This window comes from Furipterus horrens, unplaced genomic scaffold, assembly GCF_987537825.1.
Source record: "Furipterus horrens unplaced genomic scaffold, mFurHor1.1.pri manual_scaffold_7, whole genome shotgun sequence".
NCBI classification, from domain to species: Eukaryota; Metazoa; Chordata; class Mammalia; order Chiroptera; family Furipteridae; genus Furipterus; species Furipterus horrens.
The window spans coordinates 93,763,161-93,783,467 of NW_028327177.1; the positions used below are offsets into that span (position 1 = coordinate 93,763,161).

Consider the following 20,307-nt stretch of genomic DNA (forward strand, 5'->3'; position numbering starts at 1 on the left):
AGATACTATCCACTTCACAAGGGTAAGTTTGAGAGTGCAGTGGTTAAGAGAGTTCCTTTTTTCAGATCTGAGTTTAAACCTCAGGTCTGGCAGGTACTGGCTGTGTAACATGAAATCCAAGTCAGTTAACGAGAGATTGTAGCGTTCATTGAGTGCTTGCTATGTGTTAAACAAGAGAATCCTCCCCAGCCTAGGATTCTTACTCTTATTTTTATTCCAGTCTACAGGGCAAGACGGGAAGAGTGGAGAGAGCAATCATTTGTTCGAGGTCCCAGCCAGGATTTCTCTAACCAACACATTATCCTAATTTTTCTGCACCAAAAACTGGGATAACAATACGTACTGACAATTCCCTGTGTGTTTGGGAGGATTCAAGAAGAGGCCTGGCAAAGAGTAGATGCCCATTAAATTATCATTAAAACCATTATTATTATTATATTTCTTGGGTTTTTCTGAGTCTTTCAAGGGAGCAGGCAGAACTTGAACAAATCCTTCGTCTTAAAAAAAAAAAAAAGACTTCAAGTGTGGGGGTAAAAAACTACTACCTTTTCCACTTTTACTGGAGGCGTGGCAAGAGGTACTTGTGCTAGAGGGAGGGGCGGGGCCAAGGAGGAGAGCCAGGCTGGAGGGGCGGGGCAGGTAGCCAAGGGGTGGGGCTTAGGCCGGAGGCGCATGCTCGTTGGTGCGGCCCGCTCCTCCTCAGTCTCTACCGCCGCTGCCGCCGCCGCCGCCGCCGCCGTCGGCGGCACCACCGCCCACTCGGGGTTGGCTGGCGGCGAGCGGCCGGGGAACAGAGTAGGGCCGGGGTGGGTGAGCGTATGGCCATGGCCCCGTGGCTGCAGCTCTGCTCTGTCTTCTTCACTGTCAACGCCTGTCTGAACGGCTCGCAGCTGGCCGTGGCCGCGGGTGGCTCTAGCAGAGCTCGGGGCGCCGACACCTGTGGCTGGAGGGTAAGGAGAGGAAACGCTGTACCCTAACGCGCGGCGGGCGCGGCGCGTACAGGTGCTTGCGGGCGGTGGGGCCCGCGGCTGCTTGCTTGCTTCCTCTGGAGTCCGCGGCCGGGCTGGGATCCCCCGCGTCTCCAGACCTCCTTCCCTCCCTCCTTCCCTCCCGGGGCGCGCGTCCGCCAGCCCCGGCCGGGATGAAAGGGGCCGCCAACCCCCCGGCTTTGTGTTGCTAATGAGGCGCAGCCACGGGCCGGAGTCCCGCTCCCGGATAGCGGGCGAGAGGGGCGCCTGGCGACGGGTGGGAGAAGGGCGCCCCATCTTTTGTTCCTGGCCCGGGACCTCCAACGCATCAGGGCTGCGCGTCCCGGAGCCGGGATCCTCAGAGCTGTCCGAACGTGGGGGCGCTTTCCAAAGCGACATTCGTAGTCTTACCCCGGACGTCTGGTCCACGGCTCTGCCGAATCCCGGGACTGCCACAGAGTGGACCCGGAGCGCTGGGGAGGGATGCGCCCCACTCTCGGGGCCGCTTTGTTCTTTCTAGGCCAGGCCATCTTACCCCACTTTCACCCCACCCTCGACTCCTGATTTGCTGGGAAGTTTTGGTCCTTCGTTCACCCCTTCATCTACGAATGGTCTCAAGGATGATTACCCCACGTCCACCCCAAACCCCATACCCCACCTAGAGTTGATGCTATTTTTCATCGCCAAAGGAAGGCAAGAGTTTGTCATTTCCATCAGGTGCCCGAGACAAAACTGGAGAGATGCAGACTTCCACCGTGTGCTTGGAGCCCTTTCCCTGTAACGGAGCCCTCCTTTGCTGCTGTCTGCGGAGGGGCAGGGCTGAGGGGCTGAGCGCACCAGGACCTGGGTGTCCTGGGTTCTTATGAGGATTCCTGGGCTTGGGCGGTCCTGGTACCTGGAGACTGCATCCGTCTGTTCCTACCTCCTACGGAAGCCAGGGCGGGCCGGGCATCAGGGCACTCACAGCCTTCAGCTTTGTGTAGGGGACATGGGTTTTGTGCTTAAGCAGCCACGGACATGACCTTGGCTCTGCTCCTGGGCATCCCCGAACCTCAATTTCTGCACCTAGAAAATGGGGATTTCCTATTTTTCCCAGCACTATTGCTGTAAGGGATGGGTATGAGGTAGTTTGCTTAGAGCGACGTTGACCCACCTCTTCTGGAGTGCTTTGAAGGACCTCAGCACAGTCAAGGCCTAGGACCTGACACCCCTTTAGGGGCACAGGCTGGTGCCTCCAGCTCACTTGCCCCACATTCTGAAAAACACAGAGTGGAAAACCAGGTATGAGTTAGGAGCTGGGATGTCTTTTAAGTCCAAGAGCTGCACTATTGACAGCTATAACCTACACTCTCACAAACCCCATAGTGAATATGAAACTTCCTACTTGAGTAAAACATCACATTTTCTTACTCTTTCCGATTTTAGTAAAATAACACGACTGTATTTTTAAAAACTAGATACCAAGTTTTCCTCAGTTTTCAGATTTATAAAGTTTTCCTTAAAGCTATCTCTTGTTGACTTATTGATCTTCCTAGATTTTTTGGATATAGATAAGTTTTAACTGTAACAGCATCACAGGCATTTTATTCCGGGATTTCATCTGATGGCATAGGTAAATCAGTCCAATTTCCTGGTTTTCTCCAATTGCCTGGGTGGCTTCACGTGTCAGTACACAAAGCTTGTGAAGTTTTAATGTGGTGGGGAGCCAAGCCCGGGTGGTTTTGTTTTCTCTGCCTGTGAGAATATGTTCTCTTCCCCTAAACTTGCACCCTCACAGGATTAATGGTGCCCTTCCTCCTGTGGCCTCACATTCATGCTGACCTCTTTCCCACCACAATTCCTAGTTGGGGATGACCTCAGTGACTCCTACCTTGGCTCCACCAATCCTTCCCATGGGTCAAATTCATCCCCTTCTTGAATGAGCATGGAAACCTCTGGACCATCTCCTAGATTCCAGGCTCTTCCCAACCTCATACATAGCTCATTTCCTCTTGGACTTGCCTTTTGGTGTATCTGATGGAGCCACCAGCTTTCCCTAACCCAGCCTGCCTACCTGCCTTGCTTACCCATCTTCTCAGCCCCAGCCCCTCTCACCCTGCTTCCTAACTCCTCTGCCCTTTATGCTGCTGAGGCATGCTTTATCCTGAACCTGGGGTGCCTTTTCCTCCTTCGAGAACCTGCTTGGCCTAAGACTCAGCTGAGGTGATGGCTCCTCAGAGAAGGCCTCCCCGAATGCCATTCTCCTTGCTTTGCTTTCTCATGCAGGTCCTTGCACTTTGGTTCTCACCAGACTACATCATGCATTCATTCACATCTCTATCTTCAGACTAGTTAGGCAGACACTTAACCTCATCATGGTGGCCTCAGAGCCTGGAGCCCTGTAAATCTTGTCTGAACCCAATCAGACCCTGCAGCTATCCTGCTAAGTCCTATATTAACTGATTGATTTTAACAAGTGAGGGAGAGATCAGCACACCGGGCTCCAGTGTCCTCTCCACAGCAGGCTTATGCACTTGCTTTTCCTGCTGATTCCTTCTCTTTACACCTCAGCCTCCCCTCTACACATCACTTCCTACCGGAAACCTTCCCTGCTCCCATGTCTCTATGTAAGTTTTTCCAGAAGTTGTGTTGTCAGATGACAAAGTGACTTGTCTCCTACCAGATGGTGTTTAGCACACAGGTAGATGTTCGACTCAGTTCTGAGGTTGCTTACAGTCTAGCTTGGGGCTAGGCTCAAGTCTCTGTGATGCAAACAGGAGAGGGTTTCCTGCGGGTCCAAGCCACACAGAACCTCAGAGGGAATATCAGAGTGGAGAAGTGAGCCCTGAAGGAGGGGCAGGATCTGTGTGCTGGAGAGGAGCTGATCCAACGACCCCCTTGATCTCCAGGAAGCATTTGTTCCAGGAACTCTTGCCCTTGCAGCAATGTGTATTTTCCCAGGACTTGTAAGTTGACTGCAGCGAGCTAACCCTCCCTTGGCAGCTCTGCTCACACACCCTTTCAGGCTACTCTTAGAGGTGCTGGCCTGGTATACATGGTCAGGTTTCACAACCTCCCCATTATTAGTGGCACAATTAAGGAGCTGATATCATCTTGAACACAGCTCAGTGTTTTAGAAATGAGTTTGAACACACTTCCTCAACTACTTAAAAAGAAAATCTCTTAGGGCCCTTGCCAGGTAAAGTTGCTCTTTGAATAATAAATAGTTTTCCCAAAGAAGTACCAGTTTGCAAAACCTTCAGAGAGGAAGTTTTGCATCCTCATTGACTCTGGGTCTTAACTCATACGTTTTGAAAGTGGAATGGGTTTTGTGATGGGTAGCTTTGTATCAATCACTTGTGCTAGGTTTTTCTTCCCTTGGGTCTTGCTGGGCGTTTGGGCCTGTTTATGGAACAAAGCATTAGGAGTCTGCTTGCACAGGTTTTTATTTAGTGGCTTTTCCTACAGGGGAGGAGGAGGAGGAACATTGCTTACCTTCCTACCTAAATGAGGTACACCTTCTCTGGTCTCTAATCCCTGAAACACAATTTCCGCTCCCAAAATGTCTGCTCCTTTAGGAATTCGGGAAGCTAGAATGCTGGCATCATCTTTACAGTGGAGTGCAGGTTTCCCATTTAAGGCAAATACTTCATCCCCAAAAGGTAGGAAGGAATGGGGTGGTACTTGGAAAAGACGTTCCAGCTGGTTAAAATTTAGGTCCCTGATAAAAGTCCAATCCAAGAACTCTCCTTGGCTGTGGGCCCAGGCATGTTTATTTGATTCTGAATTGGATGCGTTTTCATTCACTTGCAGCTCATGGCTCCCAAGCCCGCATATGGTCTGCCTGTCCTGTGGCCATGTTGTCCATGTTATTATACATGCTCTCGTTTCCCTTACAGAATTCTTGCTTAAAAGTGACTCAGCGCTAGTTGACACGTTTTTCAGAGAGACATTCTTATAAGTGCGATCTTCCTTCCAGCCCATTTTGCAGTGTTAATTGGGGATCCTCCTGGCCCCGGTCCATCTCTCTTGAGCAGCCCTCCTTTTTTCCTCTACTCCACCTGGAGCCCTTGCACTGCCTGGGGACTTGTGCTAGTTATTAACTCTGGGATACAGCTGGGTGAATGTGACCAGCAACTAAGTACAGGCTGTGGAGCCATTTTTTCTGAACAAGATTTCTCAATGTGAATCCAGAGGCTTCCAATATAAGGATTGCCTTGGGAGCTTGTTAAAATAGATTCAAGGCTAAAGGAACCAGAATGGGAGTGTGGTGGGACCCAGGAATTGGCATTTTAACAAGTTCCTTTGATGCCCTTGCAAGGACGGGAGCCATTGCTTTAGGAGACAGGCTTCCTGATAGGGAGAAAGGAGAGAGAAGCCATATTCTAAACATTTAACATCAAAGTTTGATTTTAAATGATTTCACTGGATTTAGAGAGGAAAGTGGAGGCATTGTCAGAGCTCTGGCCACTGAAAGGGGTCAGGTTGGCTGAGGGAGGATCGGGGGAGCCAACTGGGCAGGGCACCCCGATTTGGGTGAGTACCTTAGGCCTGAGGTTGAAGAGGAGGCCCAGAGGAAAGGGGACCTGACACTTCCACTGGGTTCCTCCCCAGAACAGCTGGGCTTGTCTGGAAAACAGTCTCAGGAAAGGGTAGAGTAGGATCTAAATCACATTCTCAGCAGTTCAAACTTTACAGACAGCTTCCCTACAAAGGAAAGAACTGCTAATGCTTTTTAAAGTCTCTTATTTTAAGTTGAGTATTTTTCATGCTTCATTTGGCCTAAAATGTGTGTTTTGTTTTTTAATATTTCAAACCCTCTTTTCCCCCATCGGTCCCTAAACCTTTTACCTACTGGGCCCCAGCAGATGTGTGCTGCTGCTGCTGGGGCCATAACATCAACAATTAATTGTCCCTTTCATTTCTCCTCGCTGCCTCTTGTGTCTGCCTCTGATGGATGGGTTTTAGGATTCTGGAAGCTGGGCCCCCCCACCCCCCGATTTCTGGGCTCAGGCACCCTCCAGAAACTTCACAGGCTGGGGTGGGGGCAGCGCCCTTGGAGCTGACCTTTCTCTCGCCTCCCTAGCCTGGCAGCTGAGACCTTTTCCATTTTGTATCTCCCCCAGATCTGGGAGGGTCTCCTGCCTTCAAGAAGCCCAGGGAGATTGTCTGTGCTGGTGCTACGGGCTTCACCTCCTGGCAGCCTGACTTGCCCAGCCCGTGGGAGATGTCCTCCTGGGCATTGTTTGTCTTGGCGTCTGGGTTGTTCTGAATGGGACTGACACACGATTAGGTGACTGATGGCCCCACGACACATTGTCTCCTCCAAGGCCCGGGGCCTTTGAAGCTCTTCCCGGTGGGAAGTAAGAGACTATTTGCTCTATTAAAATGCCTTGGTATTTCCTCCGTTTAACCACAGGCCACTTCCTCCTTGCCACTCTAAACCCTGCAGGACCACTGGTTGATTGAAAAGACACAAGTCCAGGAGTGATCACATCCTATTGAAACAGATAGTCTTTAATGCAGATTAAAGCTGGGGCAAGTCCCTAAGAAGAAACCAAACTTAAGTGGGAATCCTTGAGAGGACTCTACGTTGCTCAAAATTTAGCCTGTTGACATAATTCACAGTTGAAGTCCTGAATGCATGAACGGGTACTTTTTTTTTCTTCAAGGAAGGAAAGTCTAAATTGTAATCAAAGCAGTGTTTGTGTTTTATTTACGTATGGCAGATTAAAATTATTTAATCAACTGCATTTCTCATTGTATCAGTTGGAAACTCTTCAGTGTCTGGGAAAAGCATGATGTCTGTTCATAGAAAACCATACTCGGTTTATTCTCTCTACTTGCAGATTCTTTCTACTTGGTCTCATGTGCTTAGAAGTCCAAATAAGAAGTTTGTAGCATAAATAATACCAAGAATTTCTCCAGGGAGATTGGCTCTCATCCTTTCCCAAGCCATATCTTAAAAGAAAGTTTAATTAATAACACCAGGCAGGAAACTAAAAATTGAACAATTAAAAAATCACCTAAGTAACTAAGATTGAAAATTTGAACTCTGTGTTTTGTTTTTATCAAGAGATCTAAAAAAGGAATAACTAGTTAGTCTTTAGTGGAGACTATTATTTTAACATTTACAACTCCATTGTTCAAGGTATCCATGATAAAAACAGCTTCCCTTTTCTTTGGTTCCTTGTTTGGCAATGTTGGGGGAAGGTGGATGTAGCTAATTAAGACTACAACATTTAAAGGGAGGACTTAATAGGTACCAGCTGTCCTCAACAAATCACTGGGTGGATGACAAAATAAAGATGTGATGTGAACACACATGTAATTCTCTTCTAAAACGGAAGTTGACCTATAAATTGTCTGATTTAATAGCACAAATGAAAACTACCTCTACTGTGCACTTTGAAGAAGCATTTGTTTTATAGTAAATCTAATGGTAAATGTCTTAGTTGCATAAGGCTGGTACCTTAAGATTCGGAAGGGCAGTAGATGGCAAGTGTTGTTGGAAGTTGAACAAATTGTAATTTTATTGCACAGTTTTTTTCATTCCAAACCTGATCTAATAGACATTAATCATGAGGCTTTTCATGAAAAATTACTACTTTGTAGGGAAGCTTGCTTGAACTTATCAGAAATGCCATATAAAATGGAAACAACTTCGAAAAGGGAACGGAAATTATAGTATTAGTTAAAATGCTCAGATGGATATTTACATTTCACACGTTAAATGAATACTTCAAATGAATATTTTTGAAATCATAAGGGATTGGGCTTTAAAAAAAAGATTTTTAGGTTTAAAAATATTTTATTCCCTTAAAAACAAGGAATTTTTCCAAGTGTTCTGTTTTGTCAGTTTTGTAGACTTGTTCCCTTTCCCACTGAATGGTAACCCTTAAAAAAAAAAATGCTGGCTATGGCCCCAGACTTTTGTTCTGAGATGGACAGTTTTACTCAAGAGTGAGAGGGTTGATGGGGATAGAGGGAGGGTTTCCTTGCAACGAAGAGGTACATTTTCCTGAGACAGGCCATATGGTTTAGAAATTTCTCTGTGATTTTATTCTGTCCACGTGATTTCTGGTCTCTCTTCTCCTGAAATGGCCCTCCTTTTATCTGAGGAAAATGCAATGCAGTCCAGACCAAATGCAGGAGCAGTCAGCCAGCATGGTCCCTGTTGAGTGACAGTTGATGGCCTTCTTCCTCTGTAGTGGGCCCCTTTGCTCTGGGTGGAGCACAGGCACTCACATTGTTAGGAGTTCTTGTAACTGCTCAATATCTTAACTTCTGAAAGACTCATTTGTAGTGAGAAGGCAAGAGATAGTTTTTTGAGCAGCTACTCTGTGTCCAGTCATGGTGTGGTTCTGCAGTAATGGTGAGCCGTTGTCTGAAGTGCTGCTTAGCACCACCTTTGGAACTCTTTGCTGTTAGTCTGTTTCTCAGTTGGTTCCCAGTAACACTGCCTTCTTGCTTGCCCTGCCTCAGTTTCCCCTGCTTTTGTGGAGGTCCACCTTTCTCTGTGAGGCTTTTCCACACCAGCCCTTGGCCTGCCCAGGTGAATTTCACCTGTGCCACAAGGCCCACATTTAGTACAGTCACACCCACCCCAGCACGCTTCCAGATTTAGTGAGAACCCAACCAGCCGTTTGCAGTGATGCAGTGAAGAAGAAGCAGAAACTTGATTTGTGTCTGGAGCAGAGACTTAAGTTGGGTGGTTCAGAGGAGACTTAGAGGAAGGGACTGGGGTGGCTTTAGAGGGCAGGTCTCACTGAGGGGATGTTGAGCAGGGCCTCTTGGTGAGTGGAAGCAGGAGGTGGGGGACAGTTTAGGCAGAAAGATGTGGGCAAAGCTGAAGAAGCGTGGCTCCTTGGAGGATATGGGGACAGGAAAGCTAAAGACAGAGGTAGGGAATAGATAATAGGGCATCTTGAATTTTGCGTGCGTATGCCTGTTAGAAGTGGTGAGGCTTGGAAAGTTTTTCCAGCACATGAGTGGCTTGATAAGAATGACCTGCAGTGACCATTCTTATATTCGGCAAGTATTTGATGCTTTCTATGTGCTCGGCCTGATTAGGGTAAACAAACTCCAGACCTTGCCGCAACCTATGCTCCCTCTATCATCCTTTCCTCACAGTACTTTTCTCCACAGAACTTTTCACTATGAGATACACATGGTGTTTTCTATGTCTGTCCGCCTGTCTCCCTCACTGCAATGTCACTTCATGGGAGCAGGGCCTTTACCTCTTCTGTTCCCTACTGCATCACAAGATCAGTGGCAAGCACCTAGGAGTTTCTCCCTATATATTTTTTGAGTGACTAAGTGCTCTGCAGGAAATTAAAACAGGCGGATGAGAGCGGTGGCGGCACCAGCGGTTGATCTCGGGTGACCTCTGTGAAGAGGTGAAATGTAAGGCAAGCAATTATAATAAAAATTTCCTCTCAAGTTGTAGTTACTTATGTTTTGTTAACATTGGCACATACTGTGGCGTTAGGTGCTGAGAGTAGCATAAAAATATGCTCCCTTTATTCATTCACACCACAGATTATTGGCACCGTGTGCCCCACCCTGGTCCGCTGCTGGGCCAGCTGCAGGACGGGCTCCCAGGAAATGATGGAGGCAGTGATTGGGGCCATCATTGGATGGGATGACACTTTGCAAAGTGTGGGCTGCTTGAAGAGAATATTGGACTGTCCAGATTATGCTGCACTGTGGATGAGAAAAAAATTAAAAAGTTATTGCTAAGCACTAACTAAAGCATCCTGGTTTGGGACTGTATGAAACCATGGGAATGAAATGACTCTCCCACCCTGGCAGCAGCCCTCAGTGGGTAGAGAGACTGTGTCTCGTTTTGTTTCAGTCCCCTCTGGTTGTGAATGCGTTTCATTTTCTGAAGTTGTTAGACGGTCCATCCAGAATCAAAGATGTTCTTTGCCTTCTTTTCCGGGGCTGTGGGTTTGCTGGCCAGCTGTGGTAATGAGTTTTTGCCTGGCTTTGATTTTCATGCCTTGCCTCCCTGTGGGAGGAACGAGATATTTCTGATCTTACCTCTGCTCATATTCAGATCCAGCCAAGCAATCAGTGACTTCCCGGGCTTTTTGTGGGAGACTGTGGGAAAAGTCCTGGTTGGCTGGCTATGAATTAATGAAATCCTTAGAAGACTTCACTAAAGATAGCTCCTGTGGTTTAAAAAAATAGCTTTGCCTTTTTAATTTGAGAAAGAGGTCATGGAGTTTTACTGAAACCAAGCAGAGAAAATGTAACATCTGGTTGTGCTGCCCAAAGACTGCTTCAGGGCAGCAAGAGGGGTACTTCCCAGTGTCCTGTGTGCCCAGCGTGACACCCAGCGCCCTTCTAAAGCTGCTTCTCTCCCTGCCCTCCTCCCTGGGTTTTGAAGTCCTGGAGAGACAGAAATCCTATCTGATATCTTTTCTCTTGAGCACATTTCCCATCTACTGAACTTTCTTCCTTTTACTTAAAGGGCCAGAGTTTTTTTAAATTGTTTTAAGGGCATAGTTTTTGAGTTGATCAAGACTAGTGTAATCATTGCTTTTATCTCATTAAAAAAAGATGGGGTTGGATAACCGGGGAGAGTTTAGGTGGAGGGCAGGGAAGTTTTAAAGAGCCATTCTAAAAAGTTTTTATATTAATAGGAATTCTGGTAAGAGAAGAAAGAGAATGATAAATAGCAGAAGAGTTTTAGGCAAAGGCATAAAGGGGATTTTAAAGGAACCTAAGACTTTTTAAAAAGCAATAAAATATGAATGTCTTAAATGTCTGCCGTGTGTATATCTACCCTCCCACTGCCCATTAAGTGAATAATAAGTCATGCTATAATGTTTTTATATTTATTTTTGTCCTGGATCAATTTTATATTAAGACTTTATATAATTTTCCTGTAAAAAATATTAATAAGCCCTGGCGGGGTGGCTTAGTTGGGTGGAGCCTTGTCCCATACACCAAATGGTTGTGGGTTCAATTCCCAGTCAGGGCAGAAACCTAGGTTGTAGGTTCGATCCTTGGTTGGGGTGCGTATGGGAGGTGACCAGTCAACGTTTCTCTCTTACATCAGTGCTTCTTTCTCTCTCTCTCTTTCTCCCTTGCTCTCTTTTCAAAATCAGTAAACATGCTTGAATGAGGATTAAAGAATAGTGCTATTTTTGGGTATATATTTTCTGAAACCAAACAGCAAGATGAAATTGTTTCTACCCAGGCCAGCAGGCAGCCAGTCAGTCACCTGTACCTGTGGCTTCTCTTTACTGTACTGTATCTCCCATATTTTGTATTCTGAAAATTTTCAAACCTATAGAAAAGTTGAAAGAAAAGCAAAATGAACACTTATTTCTCCTTTACCTAGAGTCACCAGTTCTTAACATTTTGCCACATTTACCTCCACTGTGTTAATGTCCTTCATGATTTCATTTTGACTCACCTTACAGGATTCAGACAGTCACTCATTACTTTTAGATGGCTTATCTCTATGGTCTGCTTTAGTCTAGAACAGTTCCTTCACCTTTTTTTTTTTTTTTTTTTTGTCCTTTATAACATACGCATTCTGAAGAGTCAAGGTGACTTGTGTAGATAGTCCCACAATTTGGATTTCTGATTGTTTCCTCATGATTAAGGTGAAATTAAATATTTTAGCAAGTTTCCTCTAAAGGTAATACTGTGATGTTGTTGTTTTTAAGGTATCAATAGATTAAAATATATAGATGCAGTTTTAGCGATGAGCAAAATTTGTTTTTTCAACTTGAAATTGTACACAGAGACCTTTCTAATGTTTTAACCCAGTATAGTCTGGTGTTGTCTTTTTAAAAAATAAACACAATGCTTTACATTAAAGCTTCCCTTTTCCTTTTCTGAGGATCCAAAGAAAGTTCAGTGTGTCATTTGCACTATCCTGTAATATAATCACTCTTTAAAGACTATTTGAAATTAACATAGTTCTCTAAAAATTAGGAGTGCTGTGTCTCAAGAATGCTTAAGGCTTTTGCTATTCATTGAGCTTGTTGCAAACAGTGGTAGCTGTCCCCCTCAGTGACTGGGAATGCATTCCTATTAAAACCTCCATTTGGCCAGGGCAGGTTTACGGTTGAGTGCTTCCTCACACCAAATTTCAGCCATTTCTTTCCTTTGTGCTAAGAGAACATTGAACTTTATTTCCAGTAAAGGCCACTTCACTCAAAACATGTCCTCAAATTCAGTTTCCACCCTTTTAGTTCTGTGATCGCATATTGCCTAAATTATTTTATTAGAGTCTCTTACAGAGAGTTTCATTAGTTTAACTTGAATTACCATCTTCTACCTAATTACATGGCTTTTCTTTCTTTTATTTGTCCCTACCCCAAATTTAAGGGCCAAGACATGTAAAGTTAATATTGATTATTTTTCAAAGTAAGTTAAAACGTCAAAAAGCGACAAGTTGTTATTCTTACAGGGTACCAGGGAAACGACAGAGACAAAACCCCCATCTTTTATTCATAAGTCCAGGGAGACTGTGAGGGCAGAGGCAGGCCTGCGCACCCGCGTTTGTTCAGCTTTCAGAACTGGGCCTCCTCCCCTGCTGGCCATGAAATGTCATGCCGAGATGTAATAGTGGGACATTCAGCATCCAGAGAATGGACCACAGAGGTTCAACTTTCCTTTTCATTTTCTTTTCTGGCACCACGTCCCTGGTCCCCTCTGTGGCCTGACAGTGAAAGGCCAGAGAGCAGTGCTCTGGGTGCTGGCAGGGATGCGGTACAGCCTAGCCCAGTGGGCCGGACTCTGGTGCTGGAATGCACACCCGACACAAAGGCTGGGCCACGGTGGGCCTCAGAGGGGGTGCACGTTCCTTTGCTTCGCCTGGTTTGCTCTGGTCACCAGAGAGAAAGTTCTTATTTCCAGAGAAAGTTCTTGTTTCCATGGCTCTGCTCCCCTTGGTTTTGGTAGAAGTGCAGAGTGTCTTTGATTTCAGAAATCACTGGGGGCTAAGCATTTCTGTATAGGGGAGGCACTGAAGCAGGGAGCCAGAGGCTGCGAGACTGCTCCAGCTCTGACGTTGTCTTTTGATAAAGAGAAAAGCTGGTATCATTTGATAAATGGGCCTGAAATTTGACTTATACCAATAGTTCTTAATTGGGGGTGATTTTGGGAATCTCTGTAGACACTTTTGGTTGTCACAACTGGGAGGGACAGATGCTCCTGGCATTTAGTGGGTGGGGGGCCGGGGATGTTGGTAAACATCCTACAGTGCACAAGTTAGCCCTCTCTAGTAAAGAATTGTCTGGCCCATTTTGTCAATAGAGCTGAGGTGAGAAACCCTGACTTCGGGGTCCCATTTTAGTATTTGAATTTCTCAGCTCATGTAGCCTCATAACACTTTTCAATTTCCTTTCTGTTTAACAGAAGCTGCTGGTTCTATAAATCTGCACTAAGGATGAATTTCCATTAAACTCTCCAAGACATATGATTAAACTATTGTGGTGCTCCTAGAAGATATGCCCAGAATGCAACTACTATTTTAAATGCAAAAAGCGATTTTTTTTTTTGACCATAATTTGATCAAAGTAGCATAACCTGTGCCTCTGTTTTTGTTACTTGCTGATGGTCTGTGGATAACATTACATTTTTTCAGCATGAAACCCAACACTTCAAATCCCTAAAGCAGTCTCAAATTTATGGTTAATAAAAGCATTTATTGTACTGGATGTCATCTGTTATATCACTCTGGGGCTAGAAACTGGCAAGCAGTGGACAGGAAATATTTTCATTTCAAATCGCTTCAATCTTATGGTCTAGGGGCAAAAGTGTCTGATTTCAGGAAAGCCGAGTTGAATAGCATAGTAATGAATGCATTTTTACTTGATTAAGCAGGCATTCTCTCCCTTTCAAACAATCTTCTGTCTTTGGCTTGGTGGGGCTAAATAAACATGTGATGTTAAATGATAGCATTTCTTATGTCGGCCACACGTTTCCTTTGATCATCTTAAAATTTTCAGTATTTTTCAGGGATCCTCAGCAGAATAGGAGATAGTAGGGAAGTAGAGAATGGCTTAACTCAAGTGTTGACTCTCTTTGTAATGTTTACTCTGAGCAGAGGAGGCTTTCTGAGATGAAGCTGACTCTTCCAAATTCTCCCTTAAAAAATGGCATTTGGTCCCTCGCCTTTGAGATTGCTAATTGGGAAGAAAAAAATACATTTTTATTTATTTATTTTAAAGAGATTTTATTTATCTATTTTTAGAGAGAGGGGAAAAGAGGGAGAAAGTGGGAGAGAAACATCGATTGGTTGTCTCTCATTCGTGCCCCAACCGGGGGACTGGGCACCAAACCTGCAACCCAGGTATGTGCCCTGACCGGGAATCGAATTGACAACCTTTCACTCTGTGGGACAATACTCAACCAAGTGAGCCATACCGGTCAGGGCCATTTTTGATTTTTTTAAGGCTGCAATTTTATTGTAATTTGAGTCCTGAATCTCCTACATCCTTCAAGTAAACAGGGTGAGGAGAGTTCTATCCAGAGGCAACCCAGTGTGGTGATGATACATCCAGGACAGGGTATCTGGCTGCTCTGTGCCTTTGAATGTGTTATCTAAATCATTGCTTCTCAGTGAGCCTCCAGAGGTAGGCAGTTATTTCTGATGTGGTTCCTTTTCTTCCAGATGAATTCATGGTACAAAGAGCCAGGAAGGGATTAGGATGGGAGGCCACGTGATTTAGAGAGGCCTCTCTCTGCCAGAAACTGGAGCCAGAGTTCTTACCCTGCCAGTGCCCCCAGCGGTCAGGCTTGCCCTGCCTTCGGAGCCCTCAGCCTGACATGGACTTCTGCCATGTGCGGCAAAGCAACTCATAGGAACAGGAAGAGAGCAAGACTAGATACCAGGGAGTGCTTTGCAGATGATTAAATTAAACTGGGATTAGGCATTTACCCCTGAGGTTTCCAAACCTGGCTGAACACCAGAATCACCTGAGGAACATTCTTGGGGCTGGAGGGGGGAGGAGGGTATGTAGGGGGAGATTCCGGGCCTCACCCCAGACCTGCTTAAGTGGGATTTCCAGGGTAAGGCCAGGAATCTGAGTTTTTTAAAAAGCTGCCAGATTAGGGTTGCTAGGGTTTTTGAGGGTAGAGGGAGGGTTTGACTATAAAGGGGCTGTACTAGGAATTTTGGGGGTAATAGTAATGTTCTTTATGCTGGTTTTGGTGGTGGATACACAACTGCATATTATATGTTTAGTTATACGTTTTATATATGTATAAACTCATGGAACTGTATACCAGAAAATATCCATTTTACCCTTACTACGTGTAAATTTTAAAAAATGCCATCTGAGTGAAACTGAGTTATCACTTAGGTGGCAGATGAGGTGGCAGATGGGCCCTGGTGACAGCTGGGAAGAGTTGTCCAGCTGTGAGAAAATGTCACCTGGAATTACAGAGGCAAGTGGAGCAAGCACTGTCCAGTGGAACTTTCTGTGATGATGGACATGTTTTTCCCTACACCGTCCTATTCAGTAACTGTTAGTTACTTGTGGTTGAAATGTGGCTAGCACAACTGGGGAACTGAATTTAAACTTTATTCAAATTAACCTAATATTAAATAGCTACATTTGGGTAGAGGTCACCATGTTGGATAACTTGCCCTTGGAGGTAGATATTGCCATATTGGGGCTTTGGATCTGTGCCGGGTACACAGAATCCAGTGGTCCTTTATGCTTGAAAGACAATAGTAAGTCATCCCAAGTATTAGGCAAGATGGGAACATGGGCAGGACGTGTGGGTTGGTAAGGACAGAGAAAAAGGAAGCTTGGAATGAAGACTGACACAGAATCTGCCCAGGCAAAGGACAGTCTTGCTGAATGGAGGAATCTGCTTGTCTTCCCTTAGCGCAGTAGTCAGAGCGCTGACTTTGGCCCAGTTCCTTGCCCAACTTCCCAACTTCCTTAGTCTTAAAAGATATAGCAGTTAGTTTGGATGCTCTTTAAATTGTGCTTCTGTTCCCCTGAGGTGACAGGATCTACAGGAAGCCATTGGAGGGCCCAGGGGAGCCATGTACAGACAAGTTAGGAGGGTGTCTCTAGTCTGACTGAGGGTGAGCTGGGCCCACCTGCCTCCCTGGACAGAGTGTGATGAGGAACCTGTGTGGGCATATCCTCCCCCTTTTTGGGGAATGAGATCTTGTAAAAACATTAATTGGGCATAAATCTCCCACTTTATGCTTCGATCACATGGCCTCCATATTGGCTTGTGTTCAGATACTCTTAAATGTCTGCCCCCACCCACTATGGATTTACATTATCTTCAATAGTGTTACTTCTCCACATGTATTATAAAAGAGTGGGATTCTGATAGTGTGGCCTTTGATTAGTGCAAACCAAGTGGTAATAGGAATAATGTTCCAATTTGTAAACCTATTTGTTCTTTAATATGCTTAATGGCTTACAAAAAATTTTATAAGCTATGGGTGTATCACTAAGGAGGTTTTGTTATTCTCATCTTAAAATAGAATTTATTCTAAAGCCTAAGAGGGCATCTTTCAAATTAGTAGAGCTAATTTTATTTTTATTTTTATATGAAAACATCACTTTTTGGATCAGGAATCGTAGCATATTCAAGCAGGGTTTCCTTGTGTTGCCTTTACAAATTGATAACTTTAATGCAAAAAAAAATTTAAAAAGCTTAATGACCGTTAAATGCTGATTACCCCACTCTTGAACACAGATACATCTTGCTGTAGAGTTGAAATCACTGTATTTATTTTTGTTCTTGTAATTTTTTACTTAAATTTGTTTTCCAAAGATATTTTCATGTATTGACATAGTTCACAGACATGCCACTGTTAGAGCCCACAAAATATTTTCATATTGTATACCCTCCCCCTGTCCCATGGCCAGCTCTTCCTCCACCATTGATGAAGCCTTTGGGCTGTTTCCAAGTTATTGCTGTACACATGAAGCTGCTGTGAAATCTTCATGCAGATTGGTTTTCTGCAGGTCTCCCTCGCCAATTTGGTTTGTTTCCTTGTGAGCAAAGTGGAGCAAAGGTGGAGAAAAAGTTTTGTAGCTCTTACTTCATGTTTACCAGCTTGCAGTGTATAGTGATGGTCAGGACTGCAAAGAATGGTGCTTTAGGAAAAGGGCAAATTTGGTCCACAAATTCTGGCTCTGCCGTTTGCTACTATTTTTTTTTTTTTTTTTTTTGTGATCTGAGAAAATTTCATCTGTATAATGGGTTAATAATCATTTATCTCCTAGGATTGTTTTAAGACCCAAGTATGATACTGTCTTTAAAGCATTTAGCTCTATGCCTGGCCATATAATAATTATTTAGTGATTAGTGGCAGTCTGTTACCAGAGGAATAAGTACTCATTTTCCCACATCCTAAAAAATATCGACATTTGTACAATAATTTTTATTTACTCTTTATTTTGGTGGTACCTCATACTTGTTTAATTTTGGATTTAATAGAGAAGGACTGATCTTTCTACCTGGTGATTTATCTTCTAAGTTTTAGTGCTTTTAAGTCTGGTAGTATTAAAGCAAGATGTGGATGAAGTGTTGCTTAGTAGAGAATATTAAGGCATATGTTTAAGTAAATAAACAAGGTTTTTAACCTAAGAATATTGATTGAGTGGATCTTTTGAACTTAACAGCATAGTATGGAAACAATTCAAGTATTATCATGGGAATCCTTTTTGTACCAGCAATTTGGCTAGCAAACCTGTGTTCATATATATATTTTCCATGGTTGATTTTCGGATTGATCGTCCATTTCCCATAAATAGAATATAAGTTTTTCATATTTTACAGGAGTTTTTATAAGTATTGGGGTAGAAGGCATTCTGTTAGGCTTGTTGTTTATGTCAGTACCACATAGGAGATAAGGGCATCCCAGACCAGCTGAGTTTGACTGTGGGCAGGGCAGGTGACCCTTCCAACTACCAGTGTCTTTACCTATAAAATGGAACAGTCAGACTAGAATTATTGTTAAAAGTTCAGCAATTATTTTTACTGAGATTACTAGAACCTTTAATTCAATGGGTGTAAATTTTCTGTCCTACCCACTCCATCTCCTTATTGAGTTGGTCATTTCTATTTCCACCTAGACTCTTGCCTCTTACACCTGGGTGTCTGCTTCTGCTCTCTATTGAGAAAGGATACCTGTGGTCTTTTTGCAGATTTTTTCCTAATAAAAGTAAAATGTATGTCCTCCATATCATTTTGAATTTTTAAAAAATCTGTAAACACATTATTTTTACAAAGTGAGCCGATGGGCTCCGCTGGTTGTTGTTGATTTGCCTGTTTACTTGCAGCTGCCCAGTGTCCATCCGCCTCCTTCCTTTGCATTTCCTGTGCATTTGTTCACCTGGTCAAAGGCCCTCTCACATCTCTTGTTTTTTAACATTACACTACAGTTAATGATTGATTTCAACCCATTTAGTCTTCTGGGCCAGGAGCTTTTAGGGCCCAATCAATCACTGAATCCATAAACAAGGGCACTACCTCAGACTCCCCAAGAGCTCTGAATTACATCGGGGTGTTGACAGTCCCAGAGGCCTGGACTGCTCTGTCAGTGACTGTCAGGGGAGGAGGGAAGGAGGGGAGGAGGGGTATGTGCTAGGTGGTGGTGGGGGTTGGGGGTGGGGAGGAGAAAGGCAGCCGCAGATAAAAATTGATCAGAGATAACAAATTGTCTCTCTGGTAGGTAATCTGCATGTAATTGCTGAGCTGAGAGATTAATTTTATTTCTCTCCTCCCCTCCTGCCCCCATTTGCACCAGGTTTTTTATTGGAAAAGCTAAACTGGTTAGAATAAAGTGTTACATACACACCCCAGCCCCTCACTCAGGGATTGCTGTCTCTCAGGTTTCCCTCTGGGTTCAGGAGCTGTCATCCCTAATGATCACCACCTGTCCAGGTGAAAGTGGTGTTGCCTTAGTGGGTCCCTTGGATACAATAAGAAAGTTTTTGGAAGAGCCTCATAAAAGCAGCCTTTTCCACCAAAAAGGTGAGGCTTTGCCACCCTCAACAGACAGAGTGACGGACTTGCACTTAGAATATATGGGTGGGTGGCCCTAAAGGGACTAGGTAGAGAGAAGATAAAAGCAGAGATGTGCTTTAAGGAGATAAGGTGAAGGCTTGCACTGGCGTCCTTTGATGGGCCAGAGAGGAGACAAGAATGCCCCATAATAGGCTGTCAGGAAGGTGGTCACCTCCAAAGGGGTCTGTGACACAGGCCAGAGGAAGAAGATATGGTGAGAGGCTGAGGAATAGGTCATCCAGTCAGAGGCCAGAGGGCCTGCAGCTTGAGGGCCCCAAGAAGGCTGACTTGATGAAGAGCCTTATCTCCAGGGGTCACGCCCTCTGGAAGCTCGGAGCTTAGACAGGGGTGATGACAAGTTGCCCTGGGAAGGCACTGGGTGGCTATAAACCAGTGCTTCCACCTACAGCAGTAGCAGAGCAAACAGTGTCTTAATCCCTGCAGAAAGGACTGAGGTATGCATGGGATGTGCAGCTTCTACCTCCAAGTACTCTCACCCCAATAAAGATGGGTTGTGAACACCTTCTCTGAACCTTTACCAATACCCCATGATTGGGCAGTCCCTCATCTGTGGCCTGTGGTTCATGGTGCTCTGCCAGAAGAACTCCGGGCACGATGGCTCATCCTTTTTGCTTGCAAGAGTCTTCGAGGGTCTCCCCAGTGCCATCAGCTGGTAACTCACTGAATGCCTTCATGGGCTTCAGTGGCATGGGACAGACTAGCCTGCTGCTTGAGGCCGGGAGGGAGAGCATGGGGCACGGCCACCTTGGAGTTGACTCCTGGCTGCCAGCTCCTTCCCCTGGTTCTGCTCTGGGCTGGTTAAAGCTTCAGCCTCTGCAGAAAGCTCTTGAAATGGGCTTTATATCTCTGGAAATTGAAAAGGATATAAATGACAGGGACAGTTTCTCCTGTTCTGATGTGCCTCCTGCCCCTGTAGGTACAGAAATATTTAACTCCAAATAAGTGGCTTGAGATGTGACAGTTCTAACTTGAAAATGTGAAGCTGGCCACTTCCAAAAGGTGCCCACTCATCCAGTCATTGCTCAGGTAACACATGAATGTCATGTCCACCTGAATGTCACTTCCCTGGGACCTACACCCTTGTCTTGGTCATTCTTAGACTCCTTCCCATAGCCTAGCAGTCCCTGCAGTCCCCATATTCTGGGGGCTCTAGGAATAGGGGCTGGATTACCCTACGGGGTATAGATGCCCAACTCACACACCTTAGGGTTGTTAGGGTTTTGCTTAGAGGGAACTCCGTGGGGTCAGCAGTTTTGGAAGCATGTGATGCCCAGAGGATGTCAGTGACTTGGCAGATCTGGGTGTAAGCACAGCCTCCGAG

General features: G+C 45.0%; 1 protein-coding gene across 1 annotated transcript in view; it reads left to right on the top strand.

The window, feature by feature from the left end:
* Nucleotides 1-756: 756 nt before the first annotated feature.
* IL17RD (interleukin 17 receptor D) overlaps nt 757-20,307 on the top strand; it is a 60,822-nt gene continuing 41,271 nt past the window's right edge. The window contains exon 1 of the mRNA XM_090282946.1: nt 757-950. Coding sequence (XP_090139072.1) covers nt 819-950 — 132 coding nt within the window. The 5' untranslated portion in view covers nt 757-818. The remainder of the gene's footprint in view (nt 951-20,307) is intronic.